At 45.8% G+C, this 23,159-nt stretch overlaps 2 protein-coding genes across 5 annotated transcripts in view; one reads left to right on the top strand and one right to left on the bottom strand.

Moving 5' to 3' along the window:
* The window catches only part of LOC106744238 (aquaporin AQPAe.a-like), a 36,856-nt gene extending 19,652 nt beyond the window's left edge, over window positions 1–17,204 (bottom strand). The window contains exons 1-3 of one of the 3 annotated variants that reach the window (XM_014618821.1): window positions 17,118–17,204; window positions 2,878–3,297; window positions 1,432–1,591 (exon numbers count right to left, since the gene is read on the bottom strand). In XM_014618821.1, coding sequence (XP_014474307.1) covers window positions 1,432–1,567 — 136 coding nt within the window. In that variant the 5' untranslated portion in view covers window positions 1,568–1,591; window positions 2,878–3,297; window positions 17,118–17,204. Of the gene's footprint in view, window positions 1–1,431; window positions 1,592–2,877; window positions 3,652–17,117 lie in introns of those variants that run through there. The other 2 variants (XM_014618819.1, XM_014618818.1) reach the window with 2 other exon arrangements.
* A 40-nt stretch (window positions 17,205–17,244) lies between these two features.
* LOC106744237 (coatomer subunit beta') lies at window positions 17,245–22,743 on the top strand. 2 transcript variants are annotated; one of them, XM_014618817.1, is made up of 9 exons: window positions 17,258–17,347; window positions 17,411–17,593; window positions 18,098–18,449; window positions 18,523–19,461; window positions 19,532–19,767; window positions 19,897–20,235; window positions 20,307–20,906; window positions 21,008–21,325; window positions 22,390–22,743. In XM_014618817.1, the coding sequence occupies exons 2-9, from the start codon at window positions 17,591–17,593 to the stop codon at window positions 22,426–22,428; spliced, it is 2,826 nt and encodes a 941-aa protein (XP_014474303.1). In that variant the 5' UTR covers window positions 17,258–17,347; window positions 17,411–17,590; the 3' UTR covers window positions 22,429–22,743. The 2 variants fall into 2 exon arrangements, with proteins under 2 accessions (XP_014474302.1, XP_014474303.1); XM_014618816.1 differs by having other exon boundaries at window positions 17,245–17,593.
* Window positions 22,744–23,159: the final 416 nt, after the last annotated feature.

Raw genomic sequence — 23,159 nt, 5'->3', positions numbered from 1 at the left:
TCCCCCCCCCCCCCTTGTAGTCAAATCCTATTTCCGACCCAATTTTCCGAGCCGAGGATGGTCTAGAGCGTCGCTTAGCATGATACCGAGTGCAACCTCCGCTTTCTTTCTTTCACCGAGGAAACCGGCGAACGACGGCGAGGAATATTCCGCGGAATAGGAGGTCGCTGTCTCGCATGAGGCGATGCGCGAGTTTAAGGTCAACCTCGAAAGCAGGAACAAACGAACACCCATGCCTTTCCATCTTGTTACACGATCGATTCCTCCTATGCAACGCGCTCGTCATTCCTTCGCGCTAGGCTCTTCCGCGCAATTCCGCTCCACGCGTTTCTCTCGCTGATCGAGTAGAGAATTTTCGAAGCTATCTTTCTCCTTGTCTCTCTTCCTCTTCCTCCCCCCCCCCTCCTCTCTCTCTATCTTTCGTTGCGAATCATAGTGTTGAAAAACTGCCCGGGGCAGCATTTCAGGAACATGTGTGCCGCTCATTGAACGAACAATAAAAATGTGGTTTCGAACAAATTAATCATCTCGAATTTATAAAACGTTTTTGATCAGCAGTTAATAACAGGATATAACTTTCTATGTCACGTGTCTGTCCGAAATCTATATCGAGTGTCGAGTTATCAATCATACCAAAGTAAATATAGTGACACTCGCATGTCGGGATATTATCTAGTCAAACATTGAGTCCAGATGAAGATGACAGTTTACTTTCGAAAGTTCATACGAAAGTATGTAGGGAAAAGGGGGATAAAACGACGGCTTTAAGTTTGTCGATATTTCGAGGAATATAAATATGTATAATGAAAGATATAAATGAATGTAATAATACGTTATTAAGTATATTATTAAACATATACGTTTTTAAATATATTGTACAATAATTTTGTGGAGAAAGTGCAAATATTTACTATAAATGTGTAATTATTCGTGAAAAAAATACAACAAAATTACATATGTGAGTGTATCCAAAATACATTTCTCTATCACATCATCTACTATCGTTGACAGATTGAAGATAAATTACACACGACGGATTATTTATCATCATTAAAAGCCTCTCTAACGAGTTGTGCACCGACTCGTTACTTATTATCAGCTTAGAAGCAAATCGTTATCGTTACCCGCTTCGTCATCTTGCCCGCCTTCCCCTACGTTGAGGAATAAGAATGTTTTGCGGACGGATGTTTTGAATCTAACGTGAGATTATTCCATTATCTCGCCTGTGAGAAACATCAAAGGAACACTGTTTATGGGCGGGTAATTGCCGCGGAATCGGGCGATTCGAATGGAATCGAACGTTCCCCTATCCCAGTTCGTGTGACCCGCTATTTCGGGCATCCCGTGAACGGGACTTCCACTTTCGTTTTCCGCCGAGATCGCCCCGACACGAATCGGAATTCACACGAGTACCGTTACATTCGTACTCACAGGGCGTCTTCAGCTTCTCCTTCGCCGTCCGCATGCTGCCGTTGGACCTGAGCGTGATGCCGATGCTCTTGGACTTCCCGACCGAGCCCTCCACCACACCCGGTGGGGACATTATCGAGATGCCACCTTGCTCCATATCCTTCGTGCAATTAAGAGATCACTGGAAAGACAGAGGGGAGTGACACCGGTGCAGTTGAAATATTGGCCGATTTTATCTTATCGAAGCTCGGAGCTTAGCGCGTCACCGTGGCAAATCACGCAAAATCTCTCCTCGACACGCGGCAACTTTGATTAATTCGAGAGAATCGCAACGGGGAAAATAACAGGATCGGACGTGAAAGTGTAACGCGCGTTATCGTTCCGACGTTCCCGTTTTTTTTAACATTAATCGCCATTTACATCGTGAAAAATGCGGTCGCGATCGGCGAATTCGCGCCGAATGATCGATAAAAGCACCGTTGCGTCTCGAACGAACGGTATAACTCATCGTGATCGATCGCCGGCTTCGAACTTCGCGCACAGTGGCTTCGCGACGGTAGGATTCCCCGGCCGCGGCTATTTGCAAACAGCCGATAGATAATAATGAAAATATCGTTATCTCGTTGGACTTAGGACATTTAAGCGGGATTATATCGTCACGTCGAGAATGACCGATGATTATATCATCGTGCGAATAACGAGCGCAAGGTACGGGAAGCTGGCCGTCGCTAATTGAGTTCCCCCGGAGCTGTCAGGGCATGCTTTGACGTTTCGCGCGCGAATAATTGAATTGCGCGTCTCGGGATTGTCGTGCGGTCGCATTCGCTTAATCGGCTTCGCGATAAAGCGAACGGTATATGGACGATTAATCATTGATCGATCGCTCGCTCGCGACTTTCGCCGTGTCGCGTCGACAGTGGCGGCCCGGATGGATCAAATCGCGATTCCTCGCATATCCGCGCCGGTAAACGTCGTATCGGTCATTATCGCGTTATCTAAGCCGGGGAAGCGTTGAAATTCGTTCACAAGAGCGGAGAAAACCGGCAATTGCTAATCTCACATTATCTCTCGCGCGCAGCGGACTTTGTATATCTGGAATTACGTAACTTCCGAAAACACACATTTCCACTGCGCCGTCGTGGGCAGATCGGCAATGTTGGACCACGTGTTTCTCAAGTTCGAACCGAAAACGACCGCGAACTCGACACGGCAACGGACAGTAGCAACGTCAATGAGGAAAAAAATCTTTCCGAAGGACGAAGAAAATAATTACTACTGATTTCGTTAATCGCCTGTCGATCGACGACGATTCTCACAAATCGGGTTACACACAAATCCACCTATCGCATATTCGACACTGATCAGCGCGGAACACGCAAAAGTTCCCACTCGCGACGGAAAAAAAAAAATAAGAACGCGATCGCGGAAGAAGAGGAAGCAGCTAGTCAATTGGAATGTACTACTTACCCGGAGGAGGCGTTCTCGCGGATGCGAGACGGAGGTCTCAGAGGTCCACGAGATTGCGTCGAAGAGCGCCCGGCGATTCCGGTCGGCAGTTCCGGCGGAAATGTGCGACTCTCCGTCCTGGTCGTTGACGTCTACGCACGTGAATAGTGATCGACGCTTCCGGCGGGCCGATGAGCGGCGCTCTATTGTTTATATCCGTCTTTTATTGCTACGCGGTTTCGAGGAGACTGAATGGTTTCGCCAGCCGCTCTCACCTCTATATGTAGAAACCCTCCACTGCCAACGGCCGTCAGCCTCTCCCGTTATACCGGCGGTCCCGTGTGTGCACGCGAATACGCGATCGCGAAGATACGCACGTTCCTCCTGCCGAATTGCCGAGACGTTGCCCGCGTTCGCACGCGCTCTCTCCCTCTCTCTCGGCTTTGCTTCCGCGTCGGAAAATATTTACCGTATATTGCGTTATTGCAGACGCACGAGGAACATACAAACGAATGTTCCCCAGCCGGCGGCGGTTTTATTATTTTGAGAACACGCGTCGATCGATCATCTTCGAAGCGCGCGAATGGCGATCTCTTGATATCTCGCTGGTGTAACGAGCGGGGACATCCCGATAATTCCCTAGGGATGAAGACGTTCCCCGCTGGGAAAAAAATCGATATTCCGCGTGGAATTCGTGCGCGCGAATATTTATAAAACTTTATCGCGTGGCTGAGAGCAATTTGCGCGTGCATATGCCTGTCTCGGTCCCTTTAATTCCCCTTAAATCCAGGTTACATATTTGCTCATACGGCCAATTTAATCACGCCGGGTACTGCGACCCGCCAAGCGAAAAATCACAGTCATTTTGTCCGGTGATGGGCGATCTTGTAGAAAATATCAATTTTTGAATCGGTCTGGTGAAAAATCGGACTAAAAAGATCGATTTCTCAAAAATCGATCAAAAAGAAGTCGCGTGCAACGAGCATTTATAAACATGTTTCTTTTTATATCATAAGCATGTCTGCTAAGTCTAAAGTTAATTGAGACTGTTATATTTTAGATAATAGGGAGAAATTATAGAAAAATGAAGAGAGATAAGATAGAGATCAATAGACAGAGATGAGATGGAATGAAATGAGAAAACAGATAACGAAGTTACACTCCCCCCATGTTAATTTCGCGGTTGAAATACGCTGGAATAGAAATTTAATTCACAATTTAGTTACAAAGATATATAACACCAAAAGTTGAAAGGTTGCGAGTTCTCCCGACATTTCCATTTTAGAAACTCGAGAGGCCCCACACGTCTCGTAATGATTGTGATGAATTTCCTTCAGATAGATCACGTTTCACGCATGACGTTCAAACGTTGTGCACCACGATTGCCGAACATTTTCGAAAACGGAGATCACGTTACGCCGCGAAGAAGCTGCGTGTTCCATCGAGCGTTCAACCGCAATAAAACTGATGAGATTTCTCGTAAACACACAGTTATATTAAATAATCGAATCAACCAGCTATCAAGAGTCGCTGCAGTCATTAACTAACCGCATTTTACATAACTTTGTGATGCCCGACACGGGTCGATGACTTCGATGGTATCTATTCAAACAATGAGAAACGATGGCATCGTTTCTTTCCTCCGTTAAGCGGAAGACTCACCACGTCCTCATTACATGTTCTGTAATCGTTTATTATTTTGTTGTTATTAGTACCGCTCTTATCGTCGTTATTATTGTTTACATGTCTGATTAATAATAATAACTTTATTGGTCGATACACGGAAAAGGAATTAGCTGTCTATACAATACAATTGAAATTTAGTTATCAGATTTAGTTTTTAGACATCGAAGCTAAAAATTAGATAGAGGAACTAAAAGAATTAGGTAAATTAATTAAATTTCGTATTTCGTATATTCAGATTTAGTTTTTAGACATCGAAGCTAAAAATTAGATAGAGGAACTAAAAGAATTAGGTAAATTAATTAAAAATCGTATTATATGGACATCTAATTTTTGCCTGCGGGGGTTAATTCTTTTTTGCCGTGTATAAGTAGGAAGGAAAATAAATAATAATACAGAAAATAAAAATAGCGAAACATAGACCAAAGAGCGAGGCAACAGCAGTGACTGCACTGATATAATTATCTAATCCAAATTATTACGATTATCGAACAAAATCAATGTAACAATTTGTCATAATTACGAGACCAACATTATCTTTTGGTCAAAATATCGTGCCGATGTCCGCGATTAGGCTCTTATCGGTGTCTCATTTCGAGATTGGACATTAAAGAATACCTCGAGGGCCCGATAAACGAAACAATTTCTGAAAACAGAAAGATCTACGATAAGAGCCGAGCGCTATTGTTGGAATGAGTACATTTTATTAGATTTATATAAGAAGATAAATATGTTTGACAGTGTAAACGCACGCGCCGACTTATTTGTCAGATTTACTGTCGAAGCCTTGGTGGCTGAATTGATAAGGCATCTCTTCCGGTAATTGGGGAAGTCCAGGTTCGACTCCTGGCTGAGGCAGTATTTTTCGCAATATTCAAGAGAATCAATTAAAGGGATGCTGGAGCGATGGCCGAACTTCGATGGGAAAATGTTCTCATCTGCGTTGCGAATCAAAGTGTGTATTTTTAGACGCATAAACGTCTAAAAATGACACATTCGACTGAAGTTCTTTTCGCACGTTTTTTGCTGGGTTTCGTCATTTAAAATGTTTAATCGTGTTAAGTTATAAATTAACACGTCCAATCGTGTTAAATGACGTAATTTAAAGCAACAAGAAATGCGTAAGAAAAGCCTCAGCTAAAATAACACGCCTGGATTTGAAGTGTGAGTGAAGCTAAAAATGTCGGCAAATCCTTGATATTTTAAACGTAATATAGAAGCAAGCATTTAAATGAGCATTTAAATAAGCGTGCGTTTAAATGAGCACGCGAGAGGATATAGAAGTATATGGGAAAGTGCGTTGAAACGAGTAAATAGTACAAGAGAGGGAGAAGGGAGAGAGAGAGAGAGAACTATATATACTACTACTGCTCTACTTACTATCCTGCTTCTACACTACGCACGTGCAGATGCATAAAACCTGTTCGACTGCTATACTTTCTTATTAGGCTTAGTTTTGTTGACACACCGTTGTTTCTTAGAAACTTAGGTGCTTCACAAAAATATATATTCCGTTACCGTGGTCGACATTTTTTCATCAATATCAAAGAAAATCTTACGGAAAAAAAAACATTTATTTCGCAAAATTTCAATTTCTTTTTCTCGGTGCACTGTCAAACGTATCTTTACCCTTCCACATAAATCTAATAAAATGAATGTATTCATTTCCCCCCTCCTCCTCCTCCAATAACCCCGCTTTGCTCTCTCTTATTGGCTTTCCCATGTTTTCCAGTGATTGTACGTCTCGGAACGATTTCTTGCCGCGATTTTTCACCGAGATCTGTGTTTTCAAACGTCGAACAGGTTACCCTTAATCCCCGGCCGCGTCTTACTTTCGACAAATTTTTCCACGGCCATGCCCGCCGTACACAACACGATGTATCCAGCATCGCGGCCGCGCCGCGATCAATCACTCCACGGTGATCGATAGACAGGCACTCGTCCGCCCCACGTTTTCGCCGGAGCTGAGGAAAAATCGCGTGATCGATGGAGTTAAAAGTATAATCCTTCGAAATGATATCGCGTAAACTGGGTACACAATGCGGAGAGCGCCGGACGAGTGTCTCGCGCGCTGGAGGCGGATAAATAATGTATCCCGCCGTAATCGCGGCGCGGTTTCTTTCGACTCCGAGAAAGGAACAGTAGGTCACCCGGACGGAAAACCTGAGACCCACCGTTTCTTTCGCGGTATTAGAGACAAATGGCTGCCCTGACCTCCTCCAATTGCGCGACAAGCGACGGTTCGATTTTTTTTTCCCTTCCGCGCTCTCCCTCGAAGATCCGTGAGCCGCGGCGAATGCGGGGACTCCGGACGGTTAACGACGATACGATGATACAATTATGGTAATGGCAATGATACGCGATAAGAAAGCCGAGCGGAAAGTCGGGCAAAACAGATCAATATTCACGGCGCGTTAATTCCGAACGGGAGAATACCGAACTAATGATATTCGAAATATTAATAGTGCATTAATTGGCAGACATCGGCGCTCGCGTGTACAGCGCGATGATGGGAAATTCGACCGGTCATTAATTAAATGGATAATTGCTCCCGGTGTGTGCGGCCTGGAAAAAGGAAAAGGCAGACGAAAGATCCCGCGTACGGGAACTTTCGCGATTGCGAGCGGCGTCGTTACGCCGATCGGCGGAGCCTTTACACGTGTTAAAGTAACCTCGTGTAAAATTGAAGCCATTCATACTCGGCGCGCGGAGAAAAATACGGGGAGCCGCGGCTATCTATCATCCGCTCTGTGCTTCATCGTACTTCGAGGCGGGAAATGTTCCCGGCCGCGCGAGGAATCCACCCGCAGCAGGCGACGCGTGATAGAACGCGTCCTCGATTACTATTTCATACGTTACAAGCCGGCGAGATCCACGCCACGCTAACGAACCGTACGAGCATCCTCACATCCGTCGGTGCTTCCGTGTCTTCGCGAAAACCAACAATCATTCTCCTTACGTAATAAGGCGCGCACACGAGGACGTTCTCGCGTGACGGACGGAGGATCGAGACAAACGTCTCGACTCTCGCTCAGTACGCGAGAGGAGGACGAGACGTGTTTGATAATGCGTCAATCGTACTCCTGTATTCGCGATGATGCGCGCCGGCTATCTTCCTCGTCCCGCCCCGTATTCCTTACACGCGAGAGAACAAGGCTGCCCGCTCGGCGGGGGAATATGTCAGGGTCTCGTGAGAAAATCCGTTCTCGTCGGTGTGAGTCGGCGGGATCCGAGGAGAGAGAGAGAGAGAAAGACAGGTGGTTACGCATTTTTCCGTCGATCACGCGAGAAGAGACAATCGTAGCCTCCTTCTCCCTACCTGCCCCCCTAGTTTCGCCCACTCTTTTTCCTCGACCGCTGTCTCGCCTTTCCCGCGGCTGCAATTGTCTCGCAATTTCCTCCGCGGCAGCTATCGGATCGGAGGCTGATTGACAAAAAACTTCCGATCGCGTTGCCGCCCCGCGACGCGCAATTGCGCTGTGCAATCGCCCGCGAGCGAAACGAGTCGGGCTAGGGAAAGAGGAAGATAGATAGATAGATAGATAGATAGATAAATAGATAGATAGTTTATTAATATTATTTCCATTGTACCCCTCTGATGTTACAAATTACTTTCGTTTTCCTCACTTGATAACTTAATGTAGTATTTAAAATTTCCCCTTGAGAGATCTATGTTCCCTCTGTAACATGAAAGGAGCACTAATAGAACTCCTTTCATACTACAAATGGAAAGTTATTTCCGTTTTCTCCACTTCAAGACTTAATGTAGAATTAAGAAAACTTAAGTCATTATTTATAATCGGATCTTGTATTTGAGACCGTTTTAAATTCATCTTCAGATGTTATGCGGCTTATTACATTAGCTACGAAGCATCTGAAGATGAACTTAAGACGGTCTTGAATATAAGATTCGATTATAAATACCGTCTTTAAATATACCTTAAAAAGTACCTGCAAATTTGCAACACTATGCATTTAAGGATTAATGTAGGTGACAATTTTAAAATTTCGACTCGGGAGAAAACGTTATTTATTTGGGGATAAATCCCCTCAAGCGCAATAACGATACAAATAGTACTATTCGTATATAAATGGTTATAATAACTATAATAATCTTGCAAAATAGCAGAATTAGTGAGAGCGTGGGGGGAGGGGGGGGGGGGNCGGGGGGGGGGGGGGGGGGGAGGAGAGAGCGAAGCTTGTGACATCTCCGACAGCCCGGAGACATAATTATTCGCGAATGAGAGCCTGCTCTGACGGTTTCCGCGAAGCTGGACTTCTCGCTAGGTGAAACGATCGCTCCGCTCTCCCGCCGTTTAGAGTTTAGCTGCCGCAAATCCGGACACCGCTCCGGCGGACCGTCTTCGGGATACTTTCGCTCCGAGCGAAAGACCGCTTCGACGCTCTGCGCGCGGTTTGCTTCGATAAAGAGATTAACGTCGGGATCCGCGAACTGAAAGGAACGACTTCGCCTATTCTCGTCGCGATTTACGGGCTTTAAATGCGCGCGCGTATCGAACCGTCGCTGTATCGATATCGCCGCGGTGATCGGCGGACAAATGAGAGCCACGATCAGATAGTCGTGTTTAAACGCAGCGTTAAACGCGCGACGCGAATGGCCACCTAAATCTCCGCCAACGATCGCTTTTAGTCACGTGTCGTAGCTACGCACGCAGTAGGATGGAGGCTTCCAAAATTGTGACTAATGTAATAAAAGAGATTCGATATATTTCCTAAATTACGTACGACCTAAATTTTCTATATTGTGCTTCGAAATAATATAAACGCGCTCATTTCGTACTTATGCAGAAACATGAACGTGTTATACACTTTTCATGCGTATTATATATTTATATATTTCTTTGTCGAATATTTCAATCGTCATAGGTAAATTCTAGTCTATTGGCCGCGTTATGAAAATATATGATACCGCGCGGTATCGCGAATTCGCAGGTGCGTCCGAGGTGCGCGCACGCAGCTATAGAATTACGGGGGCAAAAAAGGCGAAGGTTGCGCTCACACGCCGGATAGCTAGACCGGCGTTAGAGAAAGAGAGAGAGAGAGAGAGAGAGAGAGAGAATCGTGGTAAAGGTGGAAGATAATCTGCCTTCGGAGGCCTTAATGAAGCGAACCTGACGTGATAATTACGCGGGGCCCGCGCGCGCTTTTAATTGCCCGGCACGTTAATCGATTTTGTCCGGCGTAGGAATTAATTGTGCGGCGGAATCACGGAATTATCAGAGTGCCTGTAAAAGAGCAGTCCCGCATATCCTGTGCGAGCGACGGCGATCATCACCTGTGCCGTCATCGAGACGCAAGGAAATCGAGAAGGATATCACGAAGGATACACAGCGCGATGTCCGAAGAGTTCGTTCCGATTTTTGCAGGATGTAACTTTATCACGATGTATTCAATAATACACGTTGTTGTCGCCCGTCTCGGGAAAAGAGAGATGCGCGTTAACACAGACATAGCGATACGACACGATTAAACGGCGATCGTTAATCATGTTTAACTAGGACGGCCACGTGAGATAACAGCCAGCCGCGTGCTATCTCTAATAAGATATTCATTTACGAGACCTGTAGTCGTTACTTGAAACTCGTCTCAAGTAGGATGCTCGCATCTAAGTCTAGTTAGACGTTAGACGTGGGTTAGATGTTAGACGTTAGAGTTAAACATGAGAGTTTTTGTGACGTTTTTCAATGGAATCGCGACTGTAAGCACAACGTCGTGTATATAGTGAAATTCGACTGGAACAACGCACATCTGGCTCTAAGATCCGCGGAAATTTCTTTTTACTCTTTATTATATATCCCTCTATTCGTAATCAGAGCAGAAACAGTTTTGTCGCTGGGATAGAAAAATTTGGCTAAGAACACCTGCCTTTAGGACGCGTTAATTTGCTATCAAACTATAAATCGGGCTTTCTCTACATTTATTAATTTGTTCTTACAGCAAAATAATTCGTGGATTCAGCGAAATATAACCAACGAATGGCAATTAGTACTTTTAATTTCGCCGTTCACATAATAACTGACAGATTTTGCTGCGACAGCACAAAACTTGCTGCGCCAGCAGATTATTTATCCTCCGTGTTGAAACTTGTTTCGTAATGTAATGACTGTTTTGAGAGATAGCCAGATCTGAATTTAGAGTTAGACCTGTGTTTTCCAAATGAATCACACGTAATATATGCAACATCATGCCCGTAATCGCGATTCATCTGAAAAACTTGCATTTGTCTTTAATCTCAGATCTGAGCATGAGACACGTGATTTCAAATAATGACTGTTAAATGCACGCCCTAAATTCAAATCCCTCCGAGAATCTCGTGTGAGGCAGGTTTCAAGCGACGACTATTAACACAGGCTTAATTCTCATCACGGCGACACGTCGACGTGAAGTTTCTCCAATTTTTCTCTCCTATCCCCGTAGACGACGAAGAGCGTCGACTGAGAAATCGACACGGTGACTTGGCGCGTTACTATGCGTCCGTACACCATCGAGCCTGATATTTTTTCCACGGACAATGTCACGTTTCTTTCTCGCGCTCTCTATCTCCGTGTCTCTTTCCCTCTCCGTTGCACGCAAGTCGCATCGACAAACGAGTGTCGTGTTAATTAATCGCGCTCTAACACGACCGATTGTTCCAGCTGGAAGTCGCACGAAGGAAAAATGAGCCCGAGCTCGTCCCGTGCGTCAGTTGGAACGTAAACAAAATGATTCCGTGGAAAATTAGTCATAACGAGCCGCATATCGAGCTTCATATCGGCAGAATCGTGTGCGGACGCGAGTGCTCGTTAAGGTAGCAGGAAATCGGTAATAGCGTGGAATAAAAACAAATTGCAATGATTCAACACGCGCGCACCGCGCGAAATTACGCCGGATCGGAGGCGATCATCGCTGCGCGATATCCGGGTGCCCGAGGAGTCACGGATTCCGTCGGTCGCCCGCTGGAAATTTCAATCTGTTTAGCCGGATTATAATCGCGCGAAAAATTCCCCTGAAATTTATCCTAATCCCGCTGTCTCTCGATCATCCGGAGGTGAAACGGATACACGTCCGATTATCGGGCTCTCTTTATGCTTCCTCGTTCCATTTCGCAATCCGGCGAGCTGTTCGGGCTAAATAAATGCGACGGTGGAACGGGAGTAATTGGAATTCTTTCGGTTAGGCGGCAAAAGGCGCTCCTCGAGGGTACTCGACGATGCGACCCAGATCTCCACGGTGAAATAAGAGTAGAGAGAGAGAGAGGAAGAAAGAGAAAGACGCGCGCACTTAGCAGCCGGGCGAAATGTAACCGATAGCTAGGCGGTCCACTGAAAATATCCAATTTGCAATCGTTCGTGCGAACGTATTTGACGTGATATACGCGGCACGAGTGAGTCACATCTCGCGAGTGTATTCCACGAGATCGCGGCTCTAAAGGGCCCGAAGGGAAGATCGGTTTGCCCGTCCTTTGCCACCCCCGAGACTCGATTTATCGCTATCTCTCTCTCTCCTCTTCTCTTCCTGCTGCTCAACGATAAATCTCCGGCGCGATACGTCTCGCGCTATTCAAACTAAAGTCCTTGCGCGAGCGAGGTCCGGCGTAGATTTACAAAAATCCGATTCTATTAGGTTTGATGCTCCGGAGTTTCCGAAAGTTTTTCCAAAGGATCCGAGGAAACGTCGCTCGGTCGTTTCGAATTCGCGGGATCCGATTTATCGTTATCTTTTTTGCGCTTTTCTTCTCACCACGATGATAAATCTCCGACGCAGAATCTCAAGCGGCGAAAGTAAGAGTTTCGGTTTTAAGGAAAAATTGAATTCCATTAGGTCCAAGACCGTCCAAGCCCTACCCTTTCGCTTTGTTATATTTCGTGCAGCGTCATTCGCGCGCGAGCTGTCAAAGATTATACCAACGGATGTGCCTCACACGACACGAGGCAGGAAGCACCTTCGTGAGAGAAGAACGAGAGAGATCTGTTATTCAAACAGGGAACTGTTATCACCCCGATCATCGAGGCCTTGGAGGAAGATCTTTCGAAACCTTTGAAAAGACTTCGCCGCTCGATCGGAGAAGATACTCGAGAAGATACGATCTTTTTCTCGACTCTCGCCTTTGACTCGTGGTGCATCTTTTGCGAAAACGCCGTCCACCACCGACGTTCCGCAGACTGTTCGCCGTTCTGCTCGTAGGAGAGGCTCTTCGCGCGATATTATTGCACGTTATAGAGACGAGATGCCGCTCGCGCCAGGCTGATGTATTTTCGCCGAATAAATCGGTGTAAACCTCTCTTTAAAAGCGAGGCATAAATTATTCAACAGTCCTTATCTCGCGCGTGCGTCGCTCGCTATTGCCGAGTTCCGTCCTTTCCTCTCGCATTTCCATCCGCGCGCGCCTTTTACGGAACCGCGGCAGTATCATTCGGCGAAGAGCAGCCCTGGGGATGACCTTAACCCATTCGAAATGACCCACGCGCCCCTTCGGCCTCACCGTCGCTGCCGACCGGATGAATTATAGATGACGTCTACGAGATTACCTTGTATCGCGGCATCCGGACCGGACAAACGAGCGACATGCTAATCGATTCTTTTGGTTTTTCGCGCGAATACCGATCGGCGAGCAGAGTCGAGGAAAGTCGACGTCGATGAATGTTTTCCCTATTCTACGAGGGTAAGATCTAATTAGCGGTGAGGGAATAATTGTTTCAGTTCGTTGACATTTGCAGCAGACTGAAGTAAGTTTTTGGAAAGGTTACAGTTTTGTGAGGTTCGCGATTTTTTGCAATTTTTCCCCGCTCGTTGACATTTGCAATAAACCGAATTCATACTTCTGGGAGAATTTCTGAGAAATTGTCGATATACTATACGATATCAATACACGGTCAATATTATTGTGAGGTGTCAATGTACTGTAAGATTTATACTGACGAGCAAGCACGTGTGAGCCAAATAAAGGTGAGTCGAGCCGAGTGACCCGAAGCGTCGTAACTTTCTTTTCGAGAAAAATTGACACGCTTCCTTGCTTTAATTCATTATACATACATGCTCCGTTCAGATATTCATACGTCAATGAGGAAGAGCGTCGAGTTTTTCTCGACAGGATGTCGTCGTAGGCTGCGTAAATGACGTGACCGGCTATATGTGAATGTGTGTGATTCCACGTGGAAATGTACTATTTATTATTACTGCGTGAAGGAAGAATTTTCTCTCGGCGCAAATCACGCTTATAGCTTTTACGGACGAGGACTCGTGCGGAATATTCATGGCAGCGCGCATTAATAATCGAATTGATACGATATCCGATATGTTACCGGGGCGATTAGCATCGTTGACGCGGTAGCGCACCAGCGATTAGCGTTATCGCGCATATCCGATTGCGCTTTTCTCGTTTGTCATTGGAAAATACGCGCAGGATTCTACGAGATTCGCACTACCCTGTCTATATTTTTACCGCCTCTTCGCCGACGGTAAGAGGTATCGCTTAACTAATACGTTTCTCGATACCGCATCTGGAATGTTGCCGCCGCACTTGCTTGCAATTTGCATATTCATGCGTTTTCGAGAGTGAAAGAGAGAAGAGAAGAGAGAATCGCGTTGCTATTCGCGAGAAAGATTTAAACAGTGCTCTCGCCGAGTATCGAAATCGCTGTAATTTCGGCAAATTATCGACGAATCGGAGACACCGCGAGTCAATTGGCGCGAAATGCGGAAAACATGTCGCGTTATTTCGGCATTTCCAGCGTTTGATGAAATCGACCGATCCGGTGGAAGCATCCGCGGATGAGAATTGATAAAAATAACTTATTAGAGGTTTATTTAAAGAAATTTATTTATTACGAAGGACGGGAAGACGAGAAGATGGCTGAAAACAAAGAGAAACAGAAAAGAACTCGCACAGATGATTGGGTTCGATGCGCTGAACGGATTCCGTTCATACTTCACTTTCGCTATGCCGCAAATTGCCAATCCGTGAAGCTAGTGCACGAATTTCGCGCGACAACCACCGTCGTAAATAATCTGCAATTCCGGAATAACAGAGAAAAGCCCTCAGGCTGAGCAGGGTTCAATCGAATATCGAGTAAACGCGACATACCAATATTTTCCGACGAATATAATTGACAGTCGTTGCTCCTTTGGATTTTCCCTAATATTTATTAAATGTATAAATATCTACCACTTGTTTTTAAATTTTAAAACACGATATTTAAACCTTCGCTTATTCTATTCATTAAATATATAAACGAGGGAAAGAGAAAGAAAATATCGACTTTATATAAGATACCGCTATCGCGATAACTGTCTCGATTCGGATGTAAATTGTGACGCATCGTCCCGTGTATAACACCGGGATAAACACGTCAAAGGGATAACCGTGTTATCCCGGCGAAACATTTCGTTTAGAGCGGGGACTTTCCGAATTAATTCGGTAGCGGCGCGTCGCAAAGTTAAGAGCGCGGAAGTGCCGGTGGAGTTTGAACGATATTTCCGACTACTTACCGGTAATTAAGCGAATCATAACTAAACGCTTTTGCGTAACTTCCGTCGTAATCCTTGCCGGGGTTATAACGTTCCTGCCACTTCCGCGCTCCCCGATAACTGACGCCGTTATTAGCACAGACCGAATTCGTAATGTTCGCTGCCATCTCGATAGCAGCGGTCGTCCTATGTCGACGGGTCGCCATTCACACGTGCAAAAATAGATGTCTACTTATACAAAGGAAATGACATATTGTATATCATTAATTATATTTCTATTTCCAAAGCAAATATTTGCCGAAAAGCATTTACCATTTTACGTGGGTCAAGTAAATATTACTTGAACGGTAGCGCTGTTTTGTTTTCACTGCGGGCAAGTGTCTACTGAATATTTGTGATGTTCAAATAAAATAACGAATGAAAAAGTAAGAAGAAATAGCAACAAATGGAAACCGACACGCGGATTGAGACTAGCGTGTACGTGGTAGTTTTCCTCGTGTTGCAGTTTCATCCCTTCGAGCGAGATGAGCCGTCGCGACCGAAGTGCATGCTCGGTTGCGTACGTTGCGGTGCCGAACTTTTGCCAACTTTAATTCGCATTAACCAGCCGGTAAATATACACGAGTTGGGAAAAGCGAGTTGGGTAAACATCGTCGAGCGTTCACCTCTCGGCTGCTCGCGACAAGCGCGTAGAAGCGATTACATATCGAAACATTTTTTAACCTTTGCAAATCAACCCGTTATTCAAATTGACGCTGCAAGGTTCTATAATATCGTCGTATTGAGGTGTGCTATTATTAATATCTGCGCCGCTAATTCAACAATATTGACATTCAAGAATAATTTACACTGCGCTTAATAATTATCGTATTTTGTAATCAATTATTTTTCTAGTGTTGTTGTATGAATTAAATGTCGTGTATATATGCTTTAAACATTACAAACTGAAAGTATCTTGTTAATAAACGCAATATGTTAAATTAACACACAGGTATGTTAAAAATTTAACACAGAAATTTTAACAAGGACCGACTTTAACACGAAATACAACAAATACAAAATGTTTCTTACTATATACGTACGACATTCGTTAACAAATACGTAAGAAGTTTAAAGTTTTCTCTTTAAAACGCCTGTATCACATTTTCGAATCAAATAATTTTTCTCTCTGAAAACTCAACTGAAAGACGATGTTTGAAATTAAGCGGTCGCTATTTTTCGTTTAACTCAAAATATCTTAACGAAAATTAACAACATTAATATAGCTAATATGGTTAAAAACTAGAGACTTCAAGCTTTAAAGTGCTTCTTGAACGATCTTGATAGCATCATTATTGCGAAAGTTACAGCCTTTTGAATTTCGTCTATGTTTTATTAAAATTAAAAANAATAGAGAAGTAGGAAAGAGAAAGAATGCAGAGGAGTGCAGGAAGTGCAGCTAAAAAGAACAGATCTCAAATTTGGTTAAGCTCCTTCGGTAAGTAACTTCGCGATCTCAATCACGTTAAAAACTAGAGACTTCAAGCTTTAAAGTGCTTCTTGAACGATCTTGATAGCACCATTATTGCGAAAGTTACAGCCTCTTGAATTTCGTCTATGTTTTATTAAAATGAAAAGTATGACTGACCAGCCCTTGAGTCATACTACTTGAAAAAAATAGAAGTACGTCTGACTCCATCGTTTAGTCGTATCACGACCTCGATTCCTCGTTAAGTATAGTGGCGGCTCGTAGCGGAGGCCCTGGAACTAAATTTCAGAAATAACGGGTCTAATAATTCCGCAAACCTGTTATTTCAATAACGGGTCTAATAATTCCGTAAACTCGTTATTTCTGAAATTTAGTTCCAGGGCCTCCGCTACGAGCCGCCACTATACTTAACGAGGAATCGAGGTCGTGATACGACTAAACGATGGAGTCAGACGTACTTCTATTTTTTTCAAGTAGTATGACTCAAGGGCTGGTCAGTCATACTTTTCATTTTAATAAAACATAGACGAAATTCAAGAGGCTGTAACTTTCGCAATAATGGTGCTATCAAGATCGTTCAAGAAGCACTTTAAAGCTTGAAGTCTCTAGTTTTTAACGTGATTGAGATCGCGAAGTTACTTACCGAAGGAGCTTAACCAAATTTGAGATCTGTTCTTTTTAGCTGCACTTCCTGCACTCCTCTGCATTCTTTCTCTTTCCTACTTCTCTATTATCACATCTCAAACATGTATCTATCTCATGTTAAGTATAGAAGGAGCAACGCAGCGTAGCTAATAATATCATCGGTCTTTTAAATCCCTTTCGACGCGTATAGCACATACACGCGTGATTTAAACGCTAATTAAATACCGAGTAACTTGCGAGTGAATCGAACATCAGCTAGTCATACGATTAATAACTCGGGTAATCTTTCAGAATGGTGTCTCGGTGACCGCATATGTGGCGGCTGTAAGCAGACGCCATCTTCACTGGTACTGGCATCGGCCACGTCCTTAATTAATGGGAGAGTGTCTTGTTTAGATTGTTGATGCAGTCGTCGGAATAATTTCGCTCCGATATTGAATACCACAGGATAACCACAAGATAGTAAACAAAATGGTACGTAGGAAAAGAGATTCCGTTCTTTTCCGTTCAATTGTCATTACCTGTCGTATGTACACATTTTCGTCCTGCCGTGTCCCATCAAAATATGCACCCTTCTCCGAAATGACGAAGGATCGGCCGTTCGCGTGTACAGTGGATTTTCCCGACCGTAAAGTGTCACTCTTTCCTTATAAATTCTACGTAAACGCACACGAATTATTTCACAATCAATTCATTTCCACTCGTTTTTACATTTTATGTTTGACATGTTAAGTATAACAGATCCTTCCCAGCCAAAACAAATTTTGCAAATGTACTTTTATATTGTTTATTTCTTACAGTATAAAATAGCACAGAGAATACATAGAATAATAGTATCAGAGAATAATGACTAGATTAATGAATGTACGATATAATCGGTTAGAAAAGTAATGTGAAATTCTCAATATTATATAATATTCTATATTCTTCTGAGGTATTATATTTGCACAGTATTATAATCTGAAATCTCTTCCTCAGCCATTAAGGTTAGACATCAAACGGAAGTTGACTGCCAGATCGGACAGAGTGAAGAGTGTGGATCTTCATCCGACCGAGCCATGGATGTTATGTTCTTTATATCAAGGCAATGTCAACATCTGGAATCACGAGACGCAAACTTTGGTGAAGACGTTCGAGGTGTGCGATCTGCCGGTGAGAGCGGCCAAATTTGTGCCTCGCAAGAATTGGGTGATCACCGGCTCCGATGACATGCAAATCAGAGTGTTTAATTACAACACCCTGGAACGTGTTCACACATTCGAGGCTCACAGCGATTATGTCAGATGCATAGCTGTGCATCCAACGCAACCGTTCATTCTCACCAGCAGCGGTACGTTAAAGAAGAAGAACGATGAGAATTGATTCCATCAGACAGCCATTTCTCCATTGATTGTCTCTTACAGATGACATGTGGATCAAGTTGTGGAACTGGGAGAAGTCCTGGATCTGCCAGCAGGTGTTCGAAGGGCACACGCACTACGTCATGCAGATCGTCTTCAATCCAAAGGACAACAACACCTTCGCCAGCGCGTCTCTCGACAGATCCGTCAAAGTGTGGCAGCTCGGCTCGCCCACGGCCAACTTCACGCTGGAGGGCCACGAGAAGGGCGTGAACTGCGTGGATTACTATCACGGTGGCGATAAACCGTACCTGATATCCGGAGCCGACGACAAATGCGTGAAGATATGGGACTACCAGAACAAGACCTGCGTGCAGACGCTGGAAGGGCACACCCAGAACATCTCGGCGGTGTGTTTCCACCCGGAGCTGCCGATCGTCCTCACCGGCTCGGAGGACGGCACCGTCAGGATATGGCACGCCGGGACCTACCGGCTGGAGTCCTCGCTCAACTACGGCTTCGAGCGAGTGTGGACCATCGCGTGCATGCGTGGCTCGAACAACGTCGCCATCGGCTACGACGAGGGTAGCGTAATGGTGAAGGTCGGCAGAGAGGAACCGGCCGTGTCGATGGACTCGTTGGGCGGCAAGATCGTGTGGGCGAGGCACAGCGAGATCCAGCAGGTGAATCTGAAGGCGTTGGGCGAGGAGGCTCAGGACGGGGAGCGGCTGCCGTTGGCGGTCAAAGACATGGGCGCCTGCGAGATATACCCGCAGACTATACAGCACAACCCGAACGGGAGATTCCTGGTGGTCTGCGGCGACGGCGAATACATCATTTACACGTCCATGGCGCTGAGAAACAAGGCGTTCGGACAGGCGTCGGAGTTCGTATGGGCGGCGGATTCGAGCCAGTACGCGGTCAGGGAGAGCAACACCACCGTGAAGGTCTTCAAGAACTTCAAGGAGAAGAAGAGCTTCAAGCCGGACTTCGGGGCGGACGGTACGGTAGCTTTTCGCTTGACTTTTACCTACCGTCGACTCGGCCGTTGCATCTCGCTGCTTCTTCGCAGGCATCTTCGGAGGGTTCTTACTCGGCGTCTCGTCCGGATCCGGCCTTTCTTTCTTCGACTGGGACACGTTGAAGTTGATTCGTCGCATAGACATACAGCCTACGCACGTGTACTGGGCTGAGAACGCCTCCTTGGTAGCGCTGGCCACGTCGGATCAGTATTTTATATTAAAGTACCACGCGGACGCAGTCGCTAACGCCGAGGAAAACGCCGAGGACATCGAAAATGCGTTCGAAGTGAGTCTCCTTTTTAGAACCGTATTGATCGCTTGAAACCCGCCTCAAATGAGATATATGTGTTTCTTCGGTTGGATCGCGATTACAGATATGATCCGTCTCTGGATAGTCATAAACGCAATCTTCCAGATGGTAGCGGAGATGAGCGAGGTGGTGAAAACCGGCTTATGGGTTGGCGACTGCTTCATCTACACCAACAGCGTGAACCGTGTGAATTACTTCGTTGGCGGCGAGGTGGTCACGGTCTCCCACCTAGACAGGCCGATGTATCTGCTGGGATACGTGCCGAGAGATAACAGATTGTACCTGTGCGACAAGGAGCTGTCCGTCGTCTCGTATTCCTTGTTGTTGTCAGTGCTGGAATACCAGACCGCGGTGATGCGAAAGGATTTCGAGACTGCCGACAGAGTACTGCCGACCGTTCCCAAGGAACACCGGACGAGAGTGGCTCACTTCTTGGAAAAACAGGTATACAATGGAGGCTTAACGATAACGAGCGAAGTAGAACGTACGGAGATTGATCGGAAACTTCAATCTAGGGTTTCAAAGAGCAAGCGTTAGCGGTCTCGACGGATCCCGAGCACAGATTCGAGTTGGCGCTCGCGCTGGGGAATCTGGTGACCGCGCACACGCTCGCCAAGGAAGCGAACAGCCAGCAGAAGTGGCGGCAGCTGGCTTCCCTCGCCACGCAGAAGGGCAAGCTCTTCCTGGCGAAAGAGTGTTTGTATCAGGCGCAGGACTTCGGCGGCCTGTTGCTGTCGGCCACCAGCACGGGAAACGCGAACATGATCGAGAAACTCGGCACGATCGCGGACGAGACGGGCAAGAACAATATATCCTTCTTGGCCAACTTCATATTGGGCGACGTGGACAAGTGTCTGGACATTCTGATCAAGACGAACCGAATCCCCGAGGCCGCGTTCTTCGCCAGGACGTACGCCCCGAGCAAGATATCCGGCATCGTGAAATTGTGGAAGGAGAAATTATCGGCGGTGAGCGAGAAAGCCGGACAGAGCCTGGCGGATCCCGAACAGTATGAGAATCTGTTCCCCGGCTACAGAGAATCCTTGAAGGTGGAAAAATTCTTGCGCGATGAGAGCAAGAAGAAGATTCCAGCCTCCGCGTTCCCCAACGTCACGGTACGACGTTCAGTTTAACATTCCCGAACGGGAATGTCGATGAGCGCAATTAGCAACCGCAAATTGGCCCATCCCTCAAATTGTTAATATGAATTTTGCAGCCTAATATCGAGCGGAAGCCGCTGGAGGAGATGTTGGCCGCCGAGCAGTCGGGCGCGTTTCAATATAACGACGGTCCGAGCAGCGCACCAGAGGCCGAAGCGATGACTGATAGACTGCAGGAGCTCTCGATATCGGGAAAAGACAACGACACCGCCGCGAAGCTCGTGCCCACATCCGTACCCGAGAAAACGGCGAAGCTCGCGCCCACATCCGTACCCGAGAAAACGGCGAAGCTCGCGAGTAGTTCCAGGCCTCTCACGGTGGACGACGACGACCTTGATATCGATCTGGAGATCGACGACACTATTGATACCACCGTAAGTTCTCTTAGCGTTATTCTCTTTTCTTCAATCAAAGTCCATTCGATTTCTTCATTGCCGCCGTTAATTCAACCAATCTTTTCTTTCCCATGTAATATTTCACGTAATTACACAACATTATATACGACCGTAGTACGTGACATTGCGATTCAACTGAGAAGTAATAACTCACGTTTAATTCGGAATTCAAATCCGAACATCTGACTTGAGGCAAATAGGGATCATGATGTAGAGAAACTCCGCGGTTATTCTTCCAAATGAGCGACTGGTGACTGGTCGATTTGCTTACGTCTTAAAGCAAGATCGTGGACAAGAGAAGAAACGTGAGCAAGATTTAACAAGCAGTAAGCAATCACAGTCGATTATTCTTCGACCGTGAGGAGATCGATTTTCTTGCTGCTTAAACCTGATTGCTTACATTTTTCTCCACGCCGTAACGACTATTAATACAAGCTTAAGTTGAGATCGGAGGAAGGCTCGAACGCACGAATAAGAGACGAAGGGTGTGCAATTAGGCGATGGGATTAGTGCTCTTAAGAGTATGAGCGTAACTTTAGACGGGTGTAGCGTTACGAAAACAGAATCGTGCACACGGCTAAAATGTATCTCGTGTGAGCGTATCGCGAAAATCGGCGACAGATCATTAAGGTTTGCGCCGTGTAACCGATACGAACGGAGAACAGAGGCACTCTCTCCCTCTCGGGAGCTTTTGCGAGGTGCCCCGGGGGCTTGTTTGTTCCGAGGCAGTCACGCCGCATTTTGTTTACAGCCTTGTTGCCATAACACTCGACTCCGGAGTCGAAGCGGAGAGCCCGCTCCCGCCAGAAGGTTCCGACCATTACTACGTTTTGTCACGCTCTGCCTCCCGCCCTTTTTCCCATTCACTCGCAACGTTTACGCGTTCTCGTTGCCCCGCGATATTTCTCACTTTTTTAAGATTACCTTACGGCTCGCACTTTGTAAATACGACATTTCGATCGGCGGTTGTTTAGACGTTGACGTTTTCAGGACGGACGGACAGGTTGCATGCTCGGATCGTTGACTTTTGTTCTCCGTTGCAGGGTGTCAATCTCGATGACGATCTCCTCGAGGAGGATTAACCGTCGAGACGGGAGATGAGCGAAGATGCACGCGTCATACAAGTATCTTTCATTCTCCTTCTGCCAGTCATTCCTCGTATGGTGAAAAAGAAAGACGAAGAACGGGAAAGAGAGGGAAGGAGGGAATCATTTAGAATTGAATATTGAAGAGCCACGAAATCATCTCTGTCTCCTTTTCCGTGCGCAAGTGTGTTTATATCACTGCGAAAACTAACGAAGGTAGGACAGCGCGTATTTGCCGGCTGGCGCTTCGGTGATTAAAGATTAAATATATTGTTAATATAACAGGAAGTATAACGTGCTTGTGTCGCACTATGCCATTCTCCATTTTATTGCAGACCACTCCCGTTTCCTTGTCTCTTTAACACAGAACCCGGTAAATACAAATACATCGATGTTATTATCATTTCTCGCTCGACAATGCAATACATGCATACACGTAATGTAACATAGTCGTACACGACAGTTACATTGTTGAATGGGAAATTGTAACGTTGCTGTTCACTGGACAGAGACTTCCCCCGGCGAGCTGCACGAGTATTCCAGAATCGGCGGATGGGAATAACAGCGTTGCTTCTCGCGTTGAGACTCGATCAATATTTTGACGACAATATCGATAATCCCCGAGCTGCATAAATGTATAAATATGAACATGCGTGGACGACTGCGACCGTCCGTTGACTGCGGAACACTCCGTATATCGGCCGTGTGTGTTTATCACGTCGACTCAG

The sequence above is a fragment of the Dinoponera quadriceps genome, unplaced genomic scaffold (genome assembly GCF_001313825.1).
Source record: "Dinoponera quadriceps isolate SergipeBrazil2010 unplaced genomic scaffold, ASM131382v1 scaffold707, whole genome shotgun sequence".
NCBI classification, from domain to species: domain Eukaryota; kingdom Metazoa; phylum Arthropoda; class Insecta; order Hymenoptera; family Formicidae; genus Dinoponera; species Dinoponera quadriceps.
The sequence above is the reverse complement of the archived record's forward strand: the minus strand, read 5'-3'. Positions and strand labels throughout refer to the sequence as shown.